This window comes from Cydia amplana, chromosome 9 (assembly GCF_948474715.1).
Source record: "Cydia amplana chromosome 9, ilCydAmpl1.1, whole genome shotgun sequence".
Taxonomy (NCBI): domain Eukaryota; kingdom Metazoa; phylum Arthropoda; class Insecta; order Lepidoptera; family Tortricidae; genus Cydia; species Cydia amplana.
Window position 1 is genome coordinate 10086513 of NC_086077.1, and position 21095 is coordinate 10107607.

Below are 21095 nucleotides of genomic sequence, written 5' to 3' on the forward strand. Positions count from 1 at the left end.
CATATCTTCAAACGTCAAATTTCAAGTAGGTACTTTATGGAGCCATATAAAGCAATATGTATATGTTATATTAAAATATTTTTAAAATTGACAAAATTTAAGTAAACCCATACTAATTAATGGAAACAAAAAAACCCTAAATTTATATTTGAATAAATGTGTAAAGGAATTCATGCTAAAACGGCTCAGTTGTATTTTATTATTGTGTTAAATATAAACGAAGTCGACTTTGACATAAAAAAGGAATATAAACTACCTAAATAATACGATCAAAATAAAAAGCGTTGACATAAACTAGTTACGAAAGAGTCGGAGATATAAAAACAGTTTAGTAGAAAAAGACAACAAGAGTTTCTATTGATATTTTTAATTTAGATGGTTAATAGTGATTAAATATTAAATTATATTTACTTTCTGTTCATATGTGGTTCACATCACATCATATACATCATACTGTGTCCTAATAATTATAGCACGTATCTAATAAATAATTTAATGTTAGAACTATTTATTAACCGAATAGCGATGATGAACTGAGTGTAAAATCACAGTCGTAACATTTAATGTCATGGTTAAAGTGCCTTGCCTATTCAGAAGAAGAAGTGCTTGTGAACTTTGTTGATAAATATTAAAATGAGTACGTCCTCACAAGGACCTGAGGATAACAGAAGTGAAACAACATCTGAGACTGCGCAACTAGTCAGCCACGATGATTTAGCTTCAACTTCCAATTATACTCAGTTGAACAGATCTGTTAACTATCAAGTAAGTACCTTATAATTATTATTTAGCACTCTTTGTTTTCCATTATCCTGATATTGTATCAAATTGCCAAATGATATGTTTTGCGCTAGATTTTTTAAATTTATAAATTGTATTATTTTAGGACCCTCTAGAAGATGAATTTGAAGGCAGCCATGGTGTCAGGAGGAGAAACACAGTGCAGAAGATTGAGCCGGGGTCAACAAATATACTCTCTGCCAAATTTGAAGTAAGCATCTTACGAGGGGCGTTCAAAATATTCTCGGTATTGATATCTTACGACCTCTTCTAAAATTTCTTTCGTTACTGGCCGCTAAGGTTTATTCATTGACATTAAAAAAAAGTATAATTCGAACCGAGATAGTCTTTTGTTTTTCTGCAATTGCTGAACAAACATGAACATCCTGTGCGAATTGACAATGTTAACTAAATTAGAACATCGATGCGTGATAAAATTCTTGACAAAACAGGGTAAAAATCAAAAAACCATAAAAGAGGAAATGGATTGTGTTTACCGTGAGTCTGCTCCTTCTTTATCTACCATTCAAAAGTGGTCAAGCGAGTTTAAACGCGGAAGGGAGAGTATTGAAGATGATCCTAGACCTGGCCGGCCTGTAGTAGCTACTTCACAAGAAAATATTGATAAAGTGGAAAAACTTATATTGGAAGATGGTCGAGTGAAGGTAAAATCTATAGCACAAGTAACCAATCTCTCTATTGGTACCGTACATGATATTATACATGACCATCTTAATATGTCAAAAGTAAGTGCAAGATGGGTTCCGCGAATGCTGACTTGGCTTCAAAAAGACATGCGTGTAGCTTGTTGTTCCGATTTTATTGACCTGTGCGGTGAAAATCCTGATGAGGTGCTGCAAAGAATAGTTACTGGAGATGAAACCTGGGTTCATCATTATGACCCAGAGAGTAAACAAGAGTCCATGCAGTGGCACATTAAGGGTTCAGCTCATCCCAAGAAGTTGAAGGTCATCCCTTCAGCTGGCAAGGTCATGGCCACGATATTTTGGGATTGTGAAGGAGTATTACTAATCGATTATAAAGAAAAAGGTGTAAATATCACAGGACAGTACTACGCTAACATTCTACGTCAATTAAAGGATGTAATTAAAGAAAAGAGGCGAGGAAAGTTAACCAAAGGTATTCTGCTTCTGCATGACAACGCCCCCGTCCATACTGCTCATATTGCCAAGGCAGCTATTGTTGAACGTGGGTTTAAAACTGTTACTCACCCACCGTATAGTCCGGACTTAGCCCCCAGCGACTTCTTTTTGCTCCCCAATCTTAAAAAGGATCTGCGTGGAAATAAATTTTCTGACGATGAAGCATTGAAGGCGGCAGTGGAGGAGCATTTTTACACGAAAGATAAAAAATATTTTTACGAGGGATTAAAAAAAATAATTGATCGATCTTTTAAGTGTATGAACATAGGGGGGGAGTATATTGAAAAATAAAAATATCAAACTTTTCGTACTTGTTTGTTTTCATTCTCATACCGAGAATATTTTGAATACCCCTCGTACATTCTGTTACTTATAGTTAGAGGTTGTAAAAAAGGGGTGGATATATTATAATGCTTATCATTGATCTGACACAATCACTCACATACATACCTAATCCATTAGTAAATTGAATATGGAATTCCAATTAAGATGTAGTGTTGTAGTGTATTGTATCACCTTAAGTACAGGTTCAATCAGATGTATGGGAGCGGCCAAAGTGCTCAGAAACATCGGAACATGAACTTTAACATCTTGATAATAAATGTTTTGTCCAGATATTGGTAATACCTTGGCTATTTTGATATATGTGATGTCTTTGTACAGCACATTTAGTAATGAAGCAGGAAACGGGTTTTTGGGAATTACCTGTTGTAAAAGTATGACTCATACATGTATTGGGGACCATAACATATGTATAGGAAAAACCAGTGTATACATCTTGTATTTAATTAAGGAAATTGTGAAAATAATAGTATATAACATCTTTAAATTAAGGAAGTATTATTTTTGGACCAAAGGTACTTTAGACAGGTTTTAGAACTTTTAGGTACCTAATGTATTTAAAGTTGCAATTAGAAATGATCCTTAGGTATAAACAAACAACACTGGGGTACCTTTTACCAATATCATGATTATTATGATATGAAATCTAGTGTTTAAAATAACCGATACAATAATTTAAATATAAAAATAAAAATTAGATTTTGCACTCTATTCCCCTGCAATAAGATAGATTTTGTTAAATCTCATGTGGACATACAATAACACTCTTTATAAAAACTGGATTTACTAATTTCAGTTGCTTTGATCATGTTTAAATAAGCATAATTAATTATTTTCAAAATTCAATCAATTCTCATGTAAAATAACATTGAAACGAATATGGAAACATGTCTATCTATTACTGATATTTCAATACTTGTGAAGTCATGCTGTGTGATAAATGTTTATCTACTGACCAAGTCTTATAGTTCACATTCTAATGTTATTAAACTTTAGATAATATTACACATGTGTAAACGTAATGTGTTACTAGATATTTGTGTTTATTGTAATGCAAATTCTATCATTATCTGAGAGTAGGTGATAATTTTTAAACCTTATTGTAATGAGATAGGGTCTAAAATAGCTTCCAATAGTTTATGTAACATGTGGTTGGCAACCAAATGCCACAAAGTAACAAATACTTAGGTATTTAAAACAGCTTGTTGCATCTTGTTATTGAAACAGTTGCTACTGAAATACGAGGCTTTAATATTACTGAGGTGTTTGCAGTGGAAATTTGCACATAGCATAGCATTTTTTTGCTAATAATTGGTATAAGAGACTAACAGTAGAAAAAGTAACCGTTGTTACGATTCTTAAGGGCTAATGAGATGCAGAGTTATACAATTTTCGTCCATTAATCTTTTTTTTTTTATTAACAGCTAAAAATATTTTTTAAAAGCTTAAGTTAATACCAAAATGATACATAATATAATCTAGTAACTACATACAGACAGAAATAGAGCAAACACTGAATTATCATTATCAAAGATGTCCTTTCTTACCCCTCTTTTTGGATGGTAACCAGAAGTTGACTACATGCCTCCACCCAGTCCAGCCCCATGGACTTGATCAGCTTTTGTCCCAATTAACCCTCATTTCAGACAGAGTCACTTGGAACAAAAGTGCAAAGTCACTCTGTCACTGCTACTTATATACTTTCCTATTTCAAAAAAGACTTGCATATGTAAGGCCTGTGCACACCGGCTGCATGTGCGTGACGTGCACTATTGGATGTTGGAGCCGCACACGCACACGTCACGCAAGCGATGTGCCGTCTCTCATAAAGATCTGTATACTACAACGCCGCATGCGCACGTGCACGTCACGCACACGCAGCCGGTGTGCACAGGCCTTAACAGCAATATGTTTCAGAGCTTGGACTACGACACCTGCGAGAACCACCCCCTCCTCGACGAGGAGAGGAAAAGGGGCTACGCCTTCGTCATATGGAAGGACTACACTCGCTGGTTCATCTTCCTGCTCATCGGGATCATCACGGCGTTGATAGCGTTTGTCATCGATGTCTGTATAGAAGAATTCTCCGAGATTAAATATAGGGAGCTTAAGAAATGTATCCTTTTATAATAATTTCTAATTGGCCACGGATGAATGACTAATATGTTTAGGTTAGAGGGTAAGATGAAAATAACAACAAAATGTAGAGTAAACTTAATACCTGTTTTGTTGCCAGTACCCTCCAAGGCCTAGCACGGGAAGAGCGCGACAGTATCTCGCCCGCGAGATAGACTATCCGTCCCTAATTAATGCCGATAGAAAAAACGGGTAGTCTATCTCGCGGGCGAGATACTGTCGCGTCCCTCCTGTGCCAGGCCTGCTGTTAATTTTGTATCTTGGAGTAACTGATACGAATAAATATTAACAATCTTAGATTTATTTATTTAAATTTTAATCAGGCAACAAGGCCCATAATATTACGAGTAGGTACCGTGATTTGACGGATGTTTATAAATAAATAAATTCATAAATTGTCAATACTTATTTCTTAATATCTTCCGATAATACCGAAAATAATACTTATCCTTAACTGTATACTCAGCTGTGGATGCCCACTTGCCACACCGAATGTACGTCCCGTACCTGTTGTGGGTGTTATCAAACATTTGCATAGTTTTCATAGGTTCTGTGCTCGTCGCATACGTTGAGGTAAATGTCTATATTACTTTATGTTTATCATTAACATTATAACTACTTTTCCTTAAGGCTGCGGTCGTACTGCAGACGCCGCACGCAGCCGACAACGTCACGTCGCACGCAGCGTCTGAATGGTGTGTTCGAGAATGCTCGGGAGTGGTCGTTTTCGCTCGCTGCGTGCGGCGTCCCCCCGCCAACACCATTCAGACGCTGCGTGCGACGTGACGTTGTCGGCTGCGTGCGGCGTCTGCAGTACGACCGCAGCCTTAGTAGTGGTACTTACCATGCTAGTATAATAGGGGGTATTACTGCAATGTTTTGAGTGCAGAGTGCAGCACTAGCGGCGTAAGTGTACAGTCACCAGCATAAATAAATGACTATGGGCAGCCGTGAAAAAATATCTGATGCTCCATTGGAGGCATAAGTATATGACGACACTACCTCGGTAAAAATATGTGATCCTTTGTGACCAGCAAAAATATCGTTAGTCCGTATCCGCATAAATATCGGATCGGGTCGCTTAAAAATATTTGATTACTCATAAAATTCAAAATTATGTGATTACTCTCATCTGGAATAAATATCTCTCCACTGTAAAAGCAAATACATCGGATGGACGACAGACCGCCTATTTATCTGACACGTTGGAAAATCACAAATATGTTATCGACCTTTAAAAACGAACCATACATGTTTGGTATAGAGCCGTAAATTGTATAAAGTGATTTGACAATTCACGAAAAGAGTGCCGACTTGTCATTGTATATGTCTGTCTCACATTATATTCTATCATCGATTTGACGGAATAAACTGGATATAATTTTGAATTGTAACGTATTGCAATCATGAATCTAGTATATAACTGGATCTGGCATGAGGGGTGGGGGAAATGACAAAACGGGATAGTCTTATGTATCTTTCAGTAGGAGTAGCAGCGAAAGCGCTATTATTGTTTGTCCTTGTCAGTCTCACAGGTTGACCTCTTCATCATTCTTTTTTATGTAAGAATGAGGTTTATTACACATTGTCTATTAAAAGTCTACCTGAATTATGGCACAATTTAAAATTGCAAATGAAATATGTGAGACAGACATATGCAATGACAAGTCTGCACTCTTTTCGTGAATTGTCAAATCACTTCAAACAATGTAAGGCTCTATGCTATCCAGGTATGGTTCGTTTTTGCCGATTGATGACATATTTCATAATTTCGTGTCAGATATATAGGCGGTCCGTCTGCCATCCGATGTATTTGCATTCACATTGGAGATATATTTATGCCAGATGAGAGTAATCACATAATTTTGATTTTTATGAGTTATCAAATATTTTTAAGCGATCCGATCCGATATTTATGCGGATACAGAGTAACGATGTTTTTGCCGGCCACAAAGCATCACATATTTTTACCGAGGTAGTGTCGTCATATACTTATGCCTCCAATGCAGCATCAGATATTTTTGCACGGCTGCCCACAGTCATATATTTTTGCTGGTGACTGTACCATAGAGTAACTTATACATACTGTACCTTAAACTGTTTTTTGACAAGTTTTACAGACAATCCAATATGTCATTGATACATAAAGGCGGTTTGTTTACAAAGGACTATTAACCGGGAAACGCGAAATCGAAACTCTGCTATCTGCCTCTTTATCGCTCCAATATGCAAGAGTGATAGAGAGGTTAGATAACAAAATTTCGACTCTCTCGTTATTGTAGACACTTAGATTGTGACTTATTGTGGGAGTGGCGCCCCCTACGCAGACTTTCGCGTAATATTCCCTATTTGGAGTTTGTTAATATTTTATATCTTGTAGTAAAACTAGTAATGTGTAGGTCAGTACTTTTATTTCCGATGTGTCATTTTATTAAAACCGTAATTTGTTGGTATTTCGATACTCAAGTATAGCCACATTCGTGTAGCTGCCGCGAGATTTGTACTTACCTACTGATGATCGGTCAAAAATGTCATATAAAATCCACGCCAGCTTTCGTGAATCAACCTATACCAGAAATAGTTGTAATAAACGATTCTAAAACAATACTTAGGCGTTTTAACACATTCATTGCCATCCAGCCAAACAAGACATCCGCGCTAGGCCACAAAAATGTCTTTATATAAAAATTGAGTACCACGATTGTCTATCGGGTCGTCCGACCTGGGAACGAAATCATAAAATACCCGATAGTCAGGTTTTCGGCACTGAATGTGTTAACTATGAATGTCTTCTTCTAGCCAGTAGCAGCCGGCAGCGGGATACCACAAGTAAAGTGTTACTTGAACGGAGTTAAAGTGCCGAGGGTTGTCCGCATCAAAACGCTGTTCGTGAAAACCATCGGCGTGATCACTGCCGTGGTCGGAGGTCTCGCGGGAGGCAAGGTAAAATATACCTTAATACGTTTTGTGTAAAGCTCTCTTTTACTATTCCTACTATTATTTGGAGCCTGTGTCATGTCTCACTGCTGGGCAAAGGCCTCCCCCCAATTTCTCCACAGGCCGCGTAGCCAACATGCCAATACGCTCCGTAGCGATCGAAACGCAACTGTCACTGTCGCACTAATATGGAAGAGTGATAGACACAAAGCGATTCTTTGATAGTAGGTATAATTATTATATGTTCCGTGGAGATCCAATGCGTCATAGCCTATTATCACTGCATATTATCTAACTTGAAAAACCAATCTTATGGACACTGGATTAATGCTTCTTTTTAAAATGTCTCAGGAAGGTCCGATGATTCACAGTGGCGCGGTGGTAGCGGCTGGCATTTCGCAAGGCAAGAGCACAACCTTCAACAAGGATTTCAAGATTTTTCACTATTTTCGAGAAGATCATGAAAAGCGTGATTTCGTGTCGGGTGGGGCCGCGGCCGGCGTGTCGGCGGCCTTCGGAGCCCCCATCGGTAAGTTTTTGTTTATTACCTCGTCAATGTCAAAGGTGGATAGCAGTCTAATATGCCCCCTTGGAACAGTTATTTTTTTGCAATAGGTAATGGTTACAATATCTAGGTGCAATACCTTATATTTAAAACGATAACAATACATTTTAAGCCTCCAAGAATCAAAATCATCATCTTCATCAAACGGTATTCCATCCAAACTTCAATGGAAGTTTTCGTATTTGAGGAAATTTAAATAATAATAAAGGCGTTTTACCTTACAATAAAACGCTTATTAAATACTTACCTTATTCGAAGCCTACAAACATAATGAGAGAAGCATTTCCGTTTCCCAATAGTATCAGACATAATTTGACTACATTTTCCGGTATCCCTACCACCCCCTCCACTGCCAGCCTGGCGAGTCAGCCATCTTGGATGGAGCTGCTCGCCCCTTGCCTCATTGCGGCTCAGTATGCGCCAGGCAGGACTTATTTTGTAGGCTTCGAATAAGGTAAGTATTTAATAAGCGTTTTATTGTAAGGTAAAACGCCTTTATTAAATCCTGTACCTGTATTCGAAGCCTACAAACATAATGAGACGTGTTTGTTATCGCCTGGCAGTGAAGGTAAAACGCTAATGTGATGACAAGTTAGCTAGAAGTACACTGGTTTGCGAAACCCATTACAATTATTATATACCAATGGGTACATAAAATTGTAAGCTCAAGGTAGTGGTAGGGTGAAACTTAAACCATTGTATAATCAATAGGACATTTATTATTATTTAATTATTCTAATTAAATTGACAACAAATTGCTTATCACACATAAACGATTTCCTGGATTTAAATCATAAAGCGTTATGATTATGAACAATTAAACAAATTGCTTAAATTAACAACATTTTTGTCACGTGACGATGATGATTTCATTATCTCTCGACGATAAAACAATCTAAATGTGTCTCCTGAACGCCAATTTCCTTGTTCTAGAATTTTATCTATAGGAAAATTCTCCATCCAATTCTTGGAGGCTACTGCCGCACGAACACTCCCTGGTGTAGCCTTTATGCCGGCGTCACGTAATAAACTCTTTACCCAACCGGCTATTACAGTCCGTGAAGCGGCCTTCGGAGTATTATTTACAGTAAGAAAGAGATTTTGACTCTTACAAGCAAGACGTCTCTGTTGTGACAGTTCTATTAGTCTTTTTATCCAAAAAACTGGGTTGACAGCAGGGCACTGTGTGTTACTAAGAAGCTTCCATCCTGACTGTCTATGATCTGCAGAGTCAGTCTTTGACCCGAACCGAGGCCAGAAGGTGATGCAGTCTTCGGATTCAATCATGTGTTCGGGGTCTATCGATAAGAGTGTAAGGTCATGGACCCTTCTTCCCGAGCACAATAACAACAGAGTGGCCGTCTGTCTAGTCACATCGAAAAAACTATCGGATTTGATATGCCTAGAAGCCATAAAGGACACTAAATTGGAAACATCCCATATGGGTGGTTTTGGATCTTTAGGCTTTTGTAGGGCTATAGCTTTCAGAACTTGCTTAACAAGTTTGTGCGAACTTAGTACTTCCGAGCTATTAACGTTACATAGCGACGACACCACTGACTTATGCACTAAAATTGTACTGTATGCGAGGCCCTCTTTTTGAAACAAGTCCGATAAATAGCGGGCTAGCTGTGACCCAGAAGGTGAGGAATAATCGATATTATTTTCTTGGGCCCAGCGGCACCATCTATTCCAAGCAACTGAATATGTTTTTATAGTTGAAGGACGCCAACCCGACAAAAGTAAAGACTTTTGATCTTTAGACCAGCTTTCTAGGTCCCTCGACCACCCCCACACTTCCAGACCTCCAGGGTCATTTGATCTACTTTCGGCGGAGGAAGACCGGTGGCGACATCGACTAGCACGTTCTTCAGATTCCATATCGTATGTGGGGGGCCCATGGCCCGAGCCTTCAGATCCGCGCGCCAATACACTCTCTCCCATCTGGGGACTACCATTAAGAACACTCCTTTGGCTTGGTTTAGGTGGTGTAGGATTTTGGGTATCAAACATGGGGGTGGAAAGACCCATGCTAGTTTGAAGCTCCACGTCAGGCTCAGAGCATCGCAAAATAGCGCCCGATTGTCGGTCTGATCCAGTGAACAGTACGCCGCTACAACATGCGCCGTCCGCGACGCAAACAGGTCGACTTGAGGCGTTCCCCACTTGCGGAAGATTGGTGACGTGGCTTCTGGTAGCAGATGCCACTCGGGGAGCACCTTCAGCCTTGAAAGGTGGTCGGCCTCGACATTGTATATTCCTGGAAGATGGTAGATACGTAACTGAATCCGAAACATATCCAGAAACTGGTATATCCTGTAGGTTAAGGTCATAAGCATGTCCGACCGAGTGCCGCCTTCGTTTCTCAGATATGCTACCACAGTCCGGTTGTCGCTCTGAATTAATAGTGAAGCGTCGTACAGATCTTGACACTGATTTAGATGCAGAATTTTGAGAATAGTCAGTAGCTCTTTTTGGTTGCAGTGTAATTTCTTCTCGGATGCAGTCCAAAGACCCGAGAAGTGCGCATTGTTCAATTTTCCTCCCCATGCGACCTCCGATGCGTCGGTTGTCAAATAATGTGTTGGTGGAGGGATCTGCATAGGTGATGTGTTCCGACAATTGGCCTTCCACCAATCCATTTCTGACAATATTCCGCTGGGGAGCAAAAACAGCTTCTTCGGGTTTTGACACAGAAGCTGGTTGACTCTCTTTTGTAGAAGTCGAAAGTTTAGGCGACCTCTGGTTACTACGAAGCTTGCAAAGTTCAGCATCCCCGCTAAAGATTGCAATTCTTTGAGATTCGCAGCCTGTTGGTGAACAAGCTTTGATATGAAACTCAAGATTTTGAGTACTTTCTTTTCGGGGAGACTCTTCTCGTCTGTCCACGGGTCCCATATTATACCCAAGTACTCTAGGCGTGTCCTGGGACTTAAGATGGATTTTTGCCAATTGATCTGCCATCCTAGCTCTTGTAGCAATTGCGTCGCCATGTTTATGTGGATCTCGAGAGTATGTGGATCCTGGTGAGCTATTAAAAAATCGTCCAAATAAACCAGGATTCTCAATCCACGCTCTCTCAGTACTTGAGCGATCCAATTTGTTACTGAAGCGAAAACTTTTGGTGCCGAACTCAAGCCAAACGCGAGACACGTCATCTGCAGCAGCTGGTTCTGGTAAACAAGTCGCAAGAACCTCCGATGACTCTTCACAATCGGGATATGAAAATATGCTTGAGACAGGTCTATCTTTGCAAGCCAGTCCCTGCTCTGTACAAAATCCTGTATTTTGACCACATTTATCAGGCGGAACGATTCGGTTCGGACGTAGAAATTCAGGGCCCGAAGGTTGAAAATGGGCCTCTTGGAGCCATCCCCCTTTTCCACCAGAAACATTGTGGATAAAAAGCTTGGACTCGTGGTGGCTGCCTCCAAGGCGCCCTGATCTTTCAGTTCCTGAATCACCGCAGTCATTTCCGGCGATGCCTGTGTTGCATAGTTCTCGTTTTGCAGCGGTGCTATGAGAGGCGGTTTTGATAAAAAGGGTATGCGATAACCCTGAATTATTTTTAAAATGAAAAGCGGTGCTTGTAGATTTTTCCAATTTTTGTAATAACGTTGTAGCTGTCCTGCTTGGAAGGGCCTCGAGTCAAAAGCGCCTTCGCTTATTAGATTTATCCCTGTAAGCAGGGGATCCGCTCCGCTTATTGCCACGGGCCTCGCGGCCATTCCTGTTAGGTCGCCAGTTTCGGGGTCGATAAGTGGTGTTATCGCGGCGTTGATTTGCCCTCTGATCCCCACCATTGTTTGTTCCTTGCGCAGGACAATGTTGGCAGTTGCTGGGACCTGGTCCCTGCGAGGGATAATGATTGCACATACCCTGCGCGGGTGTGTATTGAGGAGGGCCACGCCTCTTACTCTGATATTGATAGCCTTGCGCAGGCATATTAGTAGCAAAGGACCCCTGCGCGGGGCGTTGCACATTTCCACTGCAATTACCTGCTTGCGCAGCAGGGGCACTGGCGGATGACTTTGGTTTAGGCCAGAAAACCTTACGAACGCCTCCAGCCTTCTCAAGTACAGCTGCGAAAGGTTGCGGATCAAACAGGTTGGTAGTAGTGGGTGGAATTTTCCGTAAATTGGACTTGTCGAGCGGGTCCCGAACTGCCCGCAATATCATATCCCTTCTCTGTTCAACTATATCAGCTCGGTGACCGCACACAAGTTGTAAGGCATCAACGGACACCTTATGAAACTCGCCTGTATCGAAAAGTCCTTCTAGTTTTTCTTTGATCGATGCAAACGTCAATTCACTATAGCCCTGTGCCCAGTCAAGGAATTCACGAATATTGTTCTCAATCGTTTCTTTTTGCTTTAACAACGCAAAAGTAAGCGCAGCGTACGATCGCTCTGTATGTGACAGTGATTTAGATGTATCATAAGCTAGCACTTCCTCATTGGTTTCTAACTCCACAAAACCGGGGGAATGCGTATACAGTTTTTGAACATCCAGATAACGCACATCAGTCCACGTTTTGTTAGTAAATCGATTTAATTTTTGCAAGGCTTCGAGATAACTATCTGGCGTTTTTGGAATCGCGGGTGCTTTTACGCTAGTTTCTAAATTTATAGAAAACTTTGACTGGGCAGGGGCGACCCCAGCAACTTGCTGATCGATAACGACATCATTACCAACATTAGCATCGGCCAACACGTCGTCATACAGATCGCCACTAACATCATGATCGATAAAATTTAAATTATCGGCTGGCGGGTAGTTTGGAGTGCTGCTAACAGGACGGCAAAACAATTTACGTAACTCGCTTACCTCCTTTGCCAGTTTTTTCACCTCATGATTACGCCTTTTATGACGACGCCTTTTCTTTGCAGACGAATCACTGCTCGAACTTGATGACGAACTCGAGCTTTCCGAATCATTCCTTTGTCTTGATCGATGTCTCTCGGGGTCCTTACCTTGACCACTCATTGTCGCTGCAAGCAAATCACGTTAAAATAAAAAGCACAATGTTAAAATTTCGTAAGACCGGAAATGTAACCGTTAAAATTTTACTTTTAAATATCGAACGGCAATAACCGTTATTCAGCCAAAAATGCTCTTTTTTTTTTTTTTTTTTAAACAGAACTAAAGATTAAATTAAGAAATTTAAAGATACTATACGTTATGAACGGTTTAAATTCAAAAAGACTTTGTTCTCTGGGACAAGACGGCCACGTCTTGGACCATGACCGTTCACGTCGGGAAACAAAACGCTAATGAGGCAAGGGGCGAGCAGCTCCATCCAAGATGGCTGACTCGCCAGGCTGGCAGTGGAGGGGGTGGTAGGGATACCGGAAAATGTAGTCAAATTATGTCTGATACTATTGGGAAACGGAAATGCTTCTCTCATTATGTTTGTAGGCTTCGAATACAGGTACAGGATTTAATAGTTAAGTAATAACCCTAACTATAGAATAATAGTATTATCATACAGAACGGCCACGCACCGCCCCGCCCCGACTCGCATTACCTCGCCCCGCGACTGGCCGCGACATGAATCTGGCGGACTTCTGGCGTCCTCCCAGTAAAGCGACTTACCCACACATACACAATGACGCGTGTACAGACGTGCCGCGCAAACATAAACGCAAATGATTTTTGATGTGTGGCGTGGCCGCCCTAGCTGTGCCCTAACTTTATAAACCGTCATATTGATAGATACAAAAAATACTAAACGCGACATCAGTCACGGACAAAACTTGGAAAGATAAGTTCTTTTAGGTAATAACTTATGTGATTTGCAGGTGGAGTACTTTTTTCTCTAGAAGAAGGCACAAGTTTCTGGAACCAGGCGCTGACCTGGCGTACGTTCTTCGGCACCGTGGTCACCACGTTCACGCTGAATTGCGCGCTTTCTGCGTACCACGGGCGTGCGGGGGAACTTAGTTATCCAGGTACAGTCAGCTGCAATAGTTGCTAAGCGGGCGAGGTGTTCAAAATGATCTTGACGCGACTTTATTGTTAAGAGAATAACGAAGAAAATAATAATTATGAACACCTCGCCCGCGTAGCAACTTCTGCTGCTGACTGTACCTAAGAAAAGCTATTTTCAAATTATCTCCCCATTGTGTTTTGGTTTTTCATCAACAGGAATTTAGAAAACTGTCAAACTTCTTACTCACTTTTCATGCGGAATAAGCGCCGAGAAATAGTTTGGTGGTAGTTTGTGCAAACATTTTGTAATTTAACCTGTAATTTAGAGTTGATTCCAAATAGTAGATACCTCGGGAGTAAGTTATAACGTATAATAAAGGAGTTTAGATTGTGGAATCATTAATTGTATCAAACAGCCTGTCAAATTTCCGCAGGTCTCCTGAATTTGGGCAAAATGGAGCCGTTCCCGTTCCAATTCTACGAGTTGCCGGTGTTCATGTTCTTCGGCGCCGTGGGGGGGTGTCTCGGCGCCCTGTGGAATCACATCAACTACAAACTCTCCGTCTTCCGAATTAGGTAGGCAACGATCATCACGAACTTCCGTGCGGTTGTACGTCACGGGAACGATTCATTCCCACATGTGCCCGGTAGGGACAAATGAGAATGAAACAATTCCCATATGTCTTCGGTGAGGACAAATGGGAATGAATCGTTCCGATCTGTGGGCGCCCCGTTCACGGGGACAAATGCGAATAGATCGACCGTGCTCTACAAGTTCTACTACCAAAAATGAAATTAAAGTACAGACGAGTCTCCAATGACCACCTGTCAGTACAGATTTGCATCTCGCTTTATGTGACAGTGCTCTTATTTGCCAATAATATGTCAACGTGACAATAATTCATTATGTAACTTGTGTAAGCGAGACACAGTTCTAGGGTTTAATGCTCCCTTTCGGCCACTTTCTCGAGTCTCCAATGATCACCTATCTTGCTGAGTAATTTGGTTAAGTTATTATTATTATTATTTAAGTTACTGTACCGTCACTCTTAAATTACCAGTTGTAAACCTTATGACTTGAAAATAACATTTCTTTAATACATACTGTAAGACTCATCAAAGCGTAATAACTTCGCGCAAGGGATCCGTGTTTTGCTCTAATTAATATCCCAATTTAGAACGATCTGTATAATACACCCAACCTTTTTTGTTACCTAAAGTCACAACCGTACTTGCATACTAATAAGGTTTACAATGGACTGTCTCAAGGTACATAACCGCGCCGTGGCTACGAGTGGTGGAGGCGTGCCTAGTGGCGGCTGCAAGCGCGACTGTCGGCTTCCTCATGATGTACGCGCTCAACGACTGCCGCCCTCTAGGGGAGGACCCTACTAAAGTGCCCTTGCAGGTAACCAGCGCTCATATCTCCTGTGACGTAAGGTACATAATGGCGTGATTATGAGTGAATGTTTGTCTAATGATGGCGACGAGTACGAAGATCGGCTTCCTCCCGAAACTATTAACACTTGAGAGATTATCTTGTGAACAATGACTTGTTCTCTAATGTTTAAGGCTACCGCTAATAACAAATAATAGCAAGTAATAAAAGAAATGCGTACAAATAGCATCTACCACCATCCACCATCATATACCATCTTCTCTAATTCACAGGGTTGAAATTGCAATGCGTATATAACATACACTTATTATATTATTAACCTTTTCGACGCCGTGTCAAACACAAAAGCTGTCACTCAGACGCCACGTCACCGAAGTGTCAAAACTGAAATTGAACTTTATGCATATGCACCTAGGTCTATGTTGCTCTGTGGTCTATGACCGATTAATACGTCTTTGGCGTTGAACCTGCGGTGCGTATATATCGGTAATTGGCGTCCAAAAGGTTAAATTGGCACACTTGTTAACTTGCAATGCCAATAAAGGCCTAACTGCAGGAGAACAGGCTTGTACACAGTGCTTTCACTTTGAACAAATCTGTCAACAACCAACCAACTTTATTGTTCCAGTTGTATTGCGCCGACGGCGAATATAACGCCCTTGCCGCAGTCTGGTTCCAAACGCCCGAAGCCTCCGTGCGCTCGTTCCTGCACAACCCCATCGGCTCATACAACCCGTGGTCCATACTCGTGTTCGTGTTCTGCTACTTCCTGCTGTCGGCGTGGACGTTCGGGCTGGCGGTCTCCAGTGGTCTGTTCATACCGAACTTGCTCTGTGGTGCGGCTTGGGGCCGCCTGCTGGCTATCCTTATACAGCTCATGGCGCCAGAGAATGTGAGTATCGGCAACCCTCGTGTTTATGTACTTCGTGCTGTGTGTGTGACGTTCGGGCTGGTGGTGTCGAGTGGTCTGTTCATACCGAACTTGCTCTGTGGTGCGGCGTGGGGCCGCCTGCTGGCTATCCTGATACAGCTCATGGCGCCAGAGAATGTGAGTATCGGAAACCCTTGTGTTTATGTACTTTGTGCTGTGTGTGTAAGGTTCGGGCTGGTGGTGTCGAGTGGTCTGTTCATACCGAACTTGCTCTGTGGTGCGGCTTGGGGCCGCCTGCTGGCTATACTGATACAGCTCATGGCGCCAGAGAATGTGAGTATCGGCAACCCCCGTGCTGTACTTCTTGGTGTGGATGTGAGTTTCGGGCTAGCGTTGTCGAGTGGTCTGTTCATCCCGAGCTTGCTCCAGTAGCCATACGACGCTGCCTGGAACAGCTTGTTAGCTATTTTGATACAGTTCATGGCATTAGATAATGTGAGTAGTAGTTACATTACACCCCTTATGTTTGTGTACTTCCTGCTATGCGTATGACGGTCGGGCTGGCAGCGTATAGGGGCCTGTTCATCCCGACCTTATGCCGCCTGCTGGCCATCTTGATACAGTTAATTAATTACCCTGGTATAATATAGGATTCTCTTATAGTGATTGTTTATAAGCGGTATTAGAAACTCGGGGGCTCATTACATTATGGTTGACCATCAAGTATTACTTGCGTCCCTTCAACTAGCTCATACTCGTATCAATACAGAAATAATTATCTCCCTTAGCATTTTAATAATATTATTCGCAGACGATAATAAACCCGGGGAAGTACGCCCTAGTCGGCGCGGCGGCTCAGCTCGGCGGGGTGGTCCGTATGACCATATCACTGACGGTTATCATCATCGAGACCACAGGGCAGATATCCAACGCACTGCCGATCATTATCACACTGGTCGTCGCTAAGTGGGTGGGAGATTTTTTCAACGAGGTGAGTGTAACAAAAGAACTATTCGGTAGGGTCACCGACCCCACATGACCATATCGCTCGGCCATCGTCATAGAGACCACAGGGCACGTATCCAACTCATTGCTAATCATTATAACGTCGAACATCGCTAAGTCGGAGACATCTTTAAGGACCATTATATCGCTGACGTTCGTCGTTATAGAGACCACAAACAGATATCCAACACTATCAATATATCAGCAAAGATATGATGATCATCATGATGACATAAATCATTGCTACCTGACGAATTCTAACTCTAGCATCAGATGGAAACAGTTATTTTTATTCGAAATGTTTCTACAATATATTTATAACTTCTGCCTTTCACCTGTACCGATGACTGTTTACTAACCTTTTTTTGGCGTCACATTAAAAAAAATACGTACATTGCATAATTATATCCCCAAGAGTAAAACAATTGTGCAAAATGAATCAGCAATGAAACCTCTCAAAAACTAGCATGTTTCTTTCGCATCCACAGGGAATATACGACATCCACATCCAGCTAGCGGGCGTCCCATTACTCCCATGGGAGCCACCGCCACTCGCCCATAACGTGTACGCCTCCGAAGTGATGTCGCACCCCGTGTTCACGCTCCGCACCATCGAGAACGTCGGTCATGTGGTGGAGCTGCTCAAACTGGTGTCTTACAACGGGTTCCCGGTCGTTGACCCGCCTCTGGCTGATGATGTAAGTACCTGTGATATGGTTAGAGTCCTAACTTTTTATTCCAATCATCCACAGCGAGTTCGCTTCAGAAGTGATGTCGCATCCACCTTTACTGTCACGTCAATGTGGTCGAGTTGCTGAAACTGATGTCGTATATCGGGTTTCCGATGATCATGTGGCCTTGAAGCTGGCCATATAAGTGTCTGTGATCCGCTAGTAACAGTCCTAGGTGATGTTTACATTTCCAAACCATCATGAATGTCAATCAAGTGTTGGAGCTGCTAAAACTGAGATCCTTGAACAGCTTATCCATTTTATAGGAGTCAGTATCTTTAAAATCTAACAAATGTATGTAGTTATCAGTGGCAGCGCGTCCTTAAAAGCCGATTCCCACCGGCTTTCCTGTTTTTGGACGTGTGAGCACAGTTGTAAAAAAAATATGTAAGCCAAATTAGCCGGCTTGCCGGATATATTTGACGCGCCGCCACTGGGAATTATTAGTTATATAATGTCTTCTTACGCAATCGTCAAGTGTAACTGATTGTAGCAAGAAGTGCACACATACAAGCGTCTCCGAGGCCTCATACTGCGCTCGCAGCTGATAGTACTCCTTCAGAACAAGATCTACAACGAGAACGAGCACGAGAACGCCAACACCACGTGGTCCAGCTTCAATGTGGACATGAACATGTTCCGGAAGGAGTACCCGCGGTACCCGTCCATCAACGATGTAAGAGCAACCTTATGTTTAATGTATTAAAAGCTGTTTTCGTTTGTCATATTTTTTGACGAACACGAAACGCGTTAGCGTCTGTCCAAAGTAATGACGAATGATAGAAATACCTGGGAGGCCTTTTTTAACCGCCTGCAACCTGTAAATCTAGCGCAAGCATATATCAAACCATAGAGTTATTAACTGCAGAAGTGTCGTCAAACATCAAGAAAATATGTGCCCCCAAGTGTAACAGTCATGTTATACAGCGTCATGTTTTGTGGTAACTGAACTGTCAAATGTCAATTTATGGAAAACAGGGTTATCGCACTTATCGCATAATGTACGGAGCCGAACAGCGACATCTACTTCATCTGTCAAATTCGAGCAAATTTTTTTTTACACAGCTGGAGATATTTGACTGGGAAAAAACCTGCACGATAGACCTGCGACCATTCATGAATCCGTCTCCGTACACGTTGCCTACTCGCGCGTCGCTGCCGCGGCTCTTCCGGCTGTTCCGAGCCCTAGGGCTGCGCCACCTGCCTATAGTCAATGACGTGAACGAGGTGAGAGCTGAATCATAAGCTTGTTTAAAGGAACTCAACATTTTACTAATTAACCCCTCAACTCCCACAGTCGCGATATCGTACACGAGTCTAAAATAAATAAATAAAACCGGCCAAGTGCGAGTCGGACTCGCGTTCCAAGGGTTCCGTACATTAAGTCCGACTCACGCTTGACTGCACATTTCCAATAGGTTTTCCTGTTATGTTATCTATAGGTAAAGAACTATTTTGTTTTTTTTTTTTTTTTCAAAATATTAGACCCAGTAGTAGTAGGGGTCGTAATTATGCTCGTAATTATTGCCCATACAACAACCTAACGGACTACAACCTAACCGTGCACTATTGTTACTTCTTTTGTTTATCAGGTGGTGGGGATGGTGACTCGCAAAGACATTGCCAGGTACCGCGTCTGGAGGCATCATTTCAGCATGGGAATGGAGGAGTTAGTACTCTCCAGTGAAATTTAATTATGTGGTCAAATATTGTGTTGAAGTTAAGAGACGAATAATTTAGAGATATCTAACCTTCAAGCGAATAATCACTTTCTTGACTTTCAGTAGTGAGGCACAGGAACTCAATTCCAATTAGCTTAACTATTTTAAATAACATTATCATACCTCTTTTAAAGAGAATATATGATTGTTGGATATGTGTGATGCCCCGCCACTGTTAGGTATCCAAGTTTGATATTACTAGAAGTAGTCATTCTAATTCATTACTACAACTATAACTTAAATGGTATATAAGCATTTTTTGTGCCATTAACAACTTGATCAATTAAATGTCACATTGTTTTATGCGCACTGCCCAGTGATCATTGATTATCTTAACAATTACCAAAAAGACAGGGTCATTATTTGGAAAAATATATATCTCCCTAAAGAAAATTAGAGGCTCAATATAGTATTCCTTATTAAGAATTAAATTACTTATTTTGAAGATTTCTAAGTTAAAGTTGGAAACTGAGGGCCTACCGCGATCCACATTTGACAAGTTGTCCCTTGCCGCACTTGTAGATTCATAATTATGTAATGTGTGACATAGGCAACATGTTGAATGTGGTTTCCGGTAGGCCCTCTGTATGTACACTTGAAACTCCTTGTAAGCCTTTCTTGCACAAGAGTTTAGATTTGATTTTAAAACATTTGTTTGTTTATGAATACTAACTAGCAGGGGTCGGACAAAAAGTGCGGATGACGTCAAACCACTTATAGGATGATTTCAAATTCTATTTTTGATTTTCATAAACAATTATCACTTATCATTTATCAACCTCTTTATTAAACGATATCGCCACTTGAAATGAGTAAGTACGTTTTTGACTGACACATTGTCAATCAGATGAACAATAAATTGACTTCGTTATTGTTTAGCTATTGTATCTTCACGATTATATTTAGCTAAAATGTATATTTACTAATGTATAAGAAAACGCTCTAAAATGTCATCTGTACTCGAATATTGTGGCAATTTTCCGTTTTTGGAGGTACGTGACAAACACGTATACTGCCCTTGCTGTAATCAAGATATACCAACGAAGAAATTTATTTTATTCACTACATCACCCTACCACCTGTATTATTAATTCCATGGATTTATTTACGATTATTTTGTTACTTCATTAATACTACTTTGTTACTACATGTCACACGGAAGTTTAAATACAAACTCAAACATCATCCTGTGTGCAAGATTACGTCATTTTTACGTCATCGGCTCTTTTTGTCCGACCCCTGCTAACTAGCATCTAGGAGCAACACTATACACATAAAGTATTCAAGAAATTTTATCTTTTATAAAGTTCATATCTGTTGCAAGCCATTTGAATGATATATTTTAACATCAAAGTAAATTATTATGTGATATATGTCACAGAATTGACAATAGTATTTAAAAGTGTTATGCTTGTTACATTAGATAGCTCGTGCCGCCCACCATACAAAATTATAGCCAAGGAAGTTAGAATCTTGTTGTATTTTCAATTAGGTTCAATTTCATTTATTGGAAA

General features: G+C 41.0%; 1 protein-coding gene across 1 annotated transcript; it reads left to right on the plus strand.

Moving 5' to 3' along the window:
- The first annotated feature begins 545 nt into the window (after positions 1-545).
- Positions 546-19588, plus strand: LOC134651096 (H(+)/Cl(-) exchange transporter 7). Its single transcript, XM_063506090.1, has 15 exons — positions 546-765; positions 887-991; positions 4203-4401; positions 4888-4994; positions 7221-7364; positions 7710-7887; positions 13725-13874; positions 14289-14430; positions 15124-15262; positions 15882-16457; positions 16936-17115; positions 17618-17827; positions 18354-18536; positions 18926-19087; positions 19453-19588. The coding sequence occupies exons 1-15, from the start codon at positions 634-636 to the stop codon at positions 19552-19554; spliced, it is 2709 nt and encodes a 902-aa protein (XP_063362160.1). The 5' UTR covers positions 546-633; the 3' UTR covers positions 19555-19588.
- The last annotated feature ends 1507 nt before the right edge of the window (positions 19589-21095 follow it).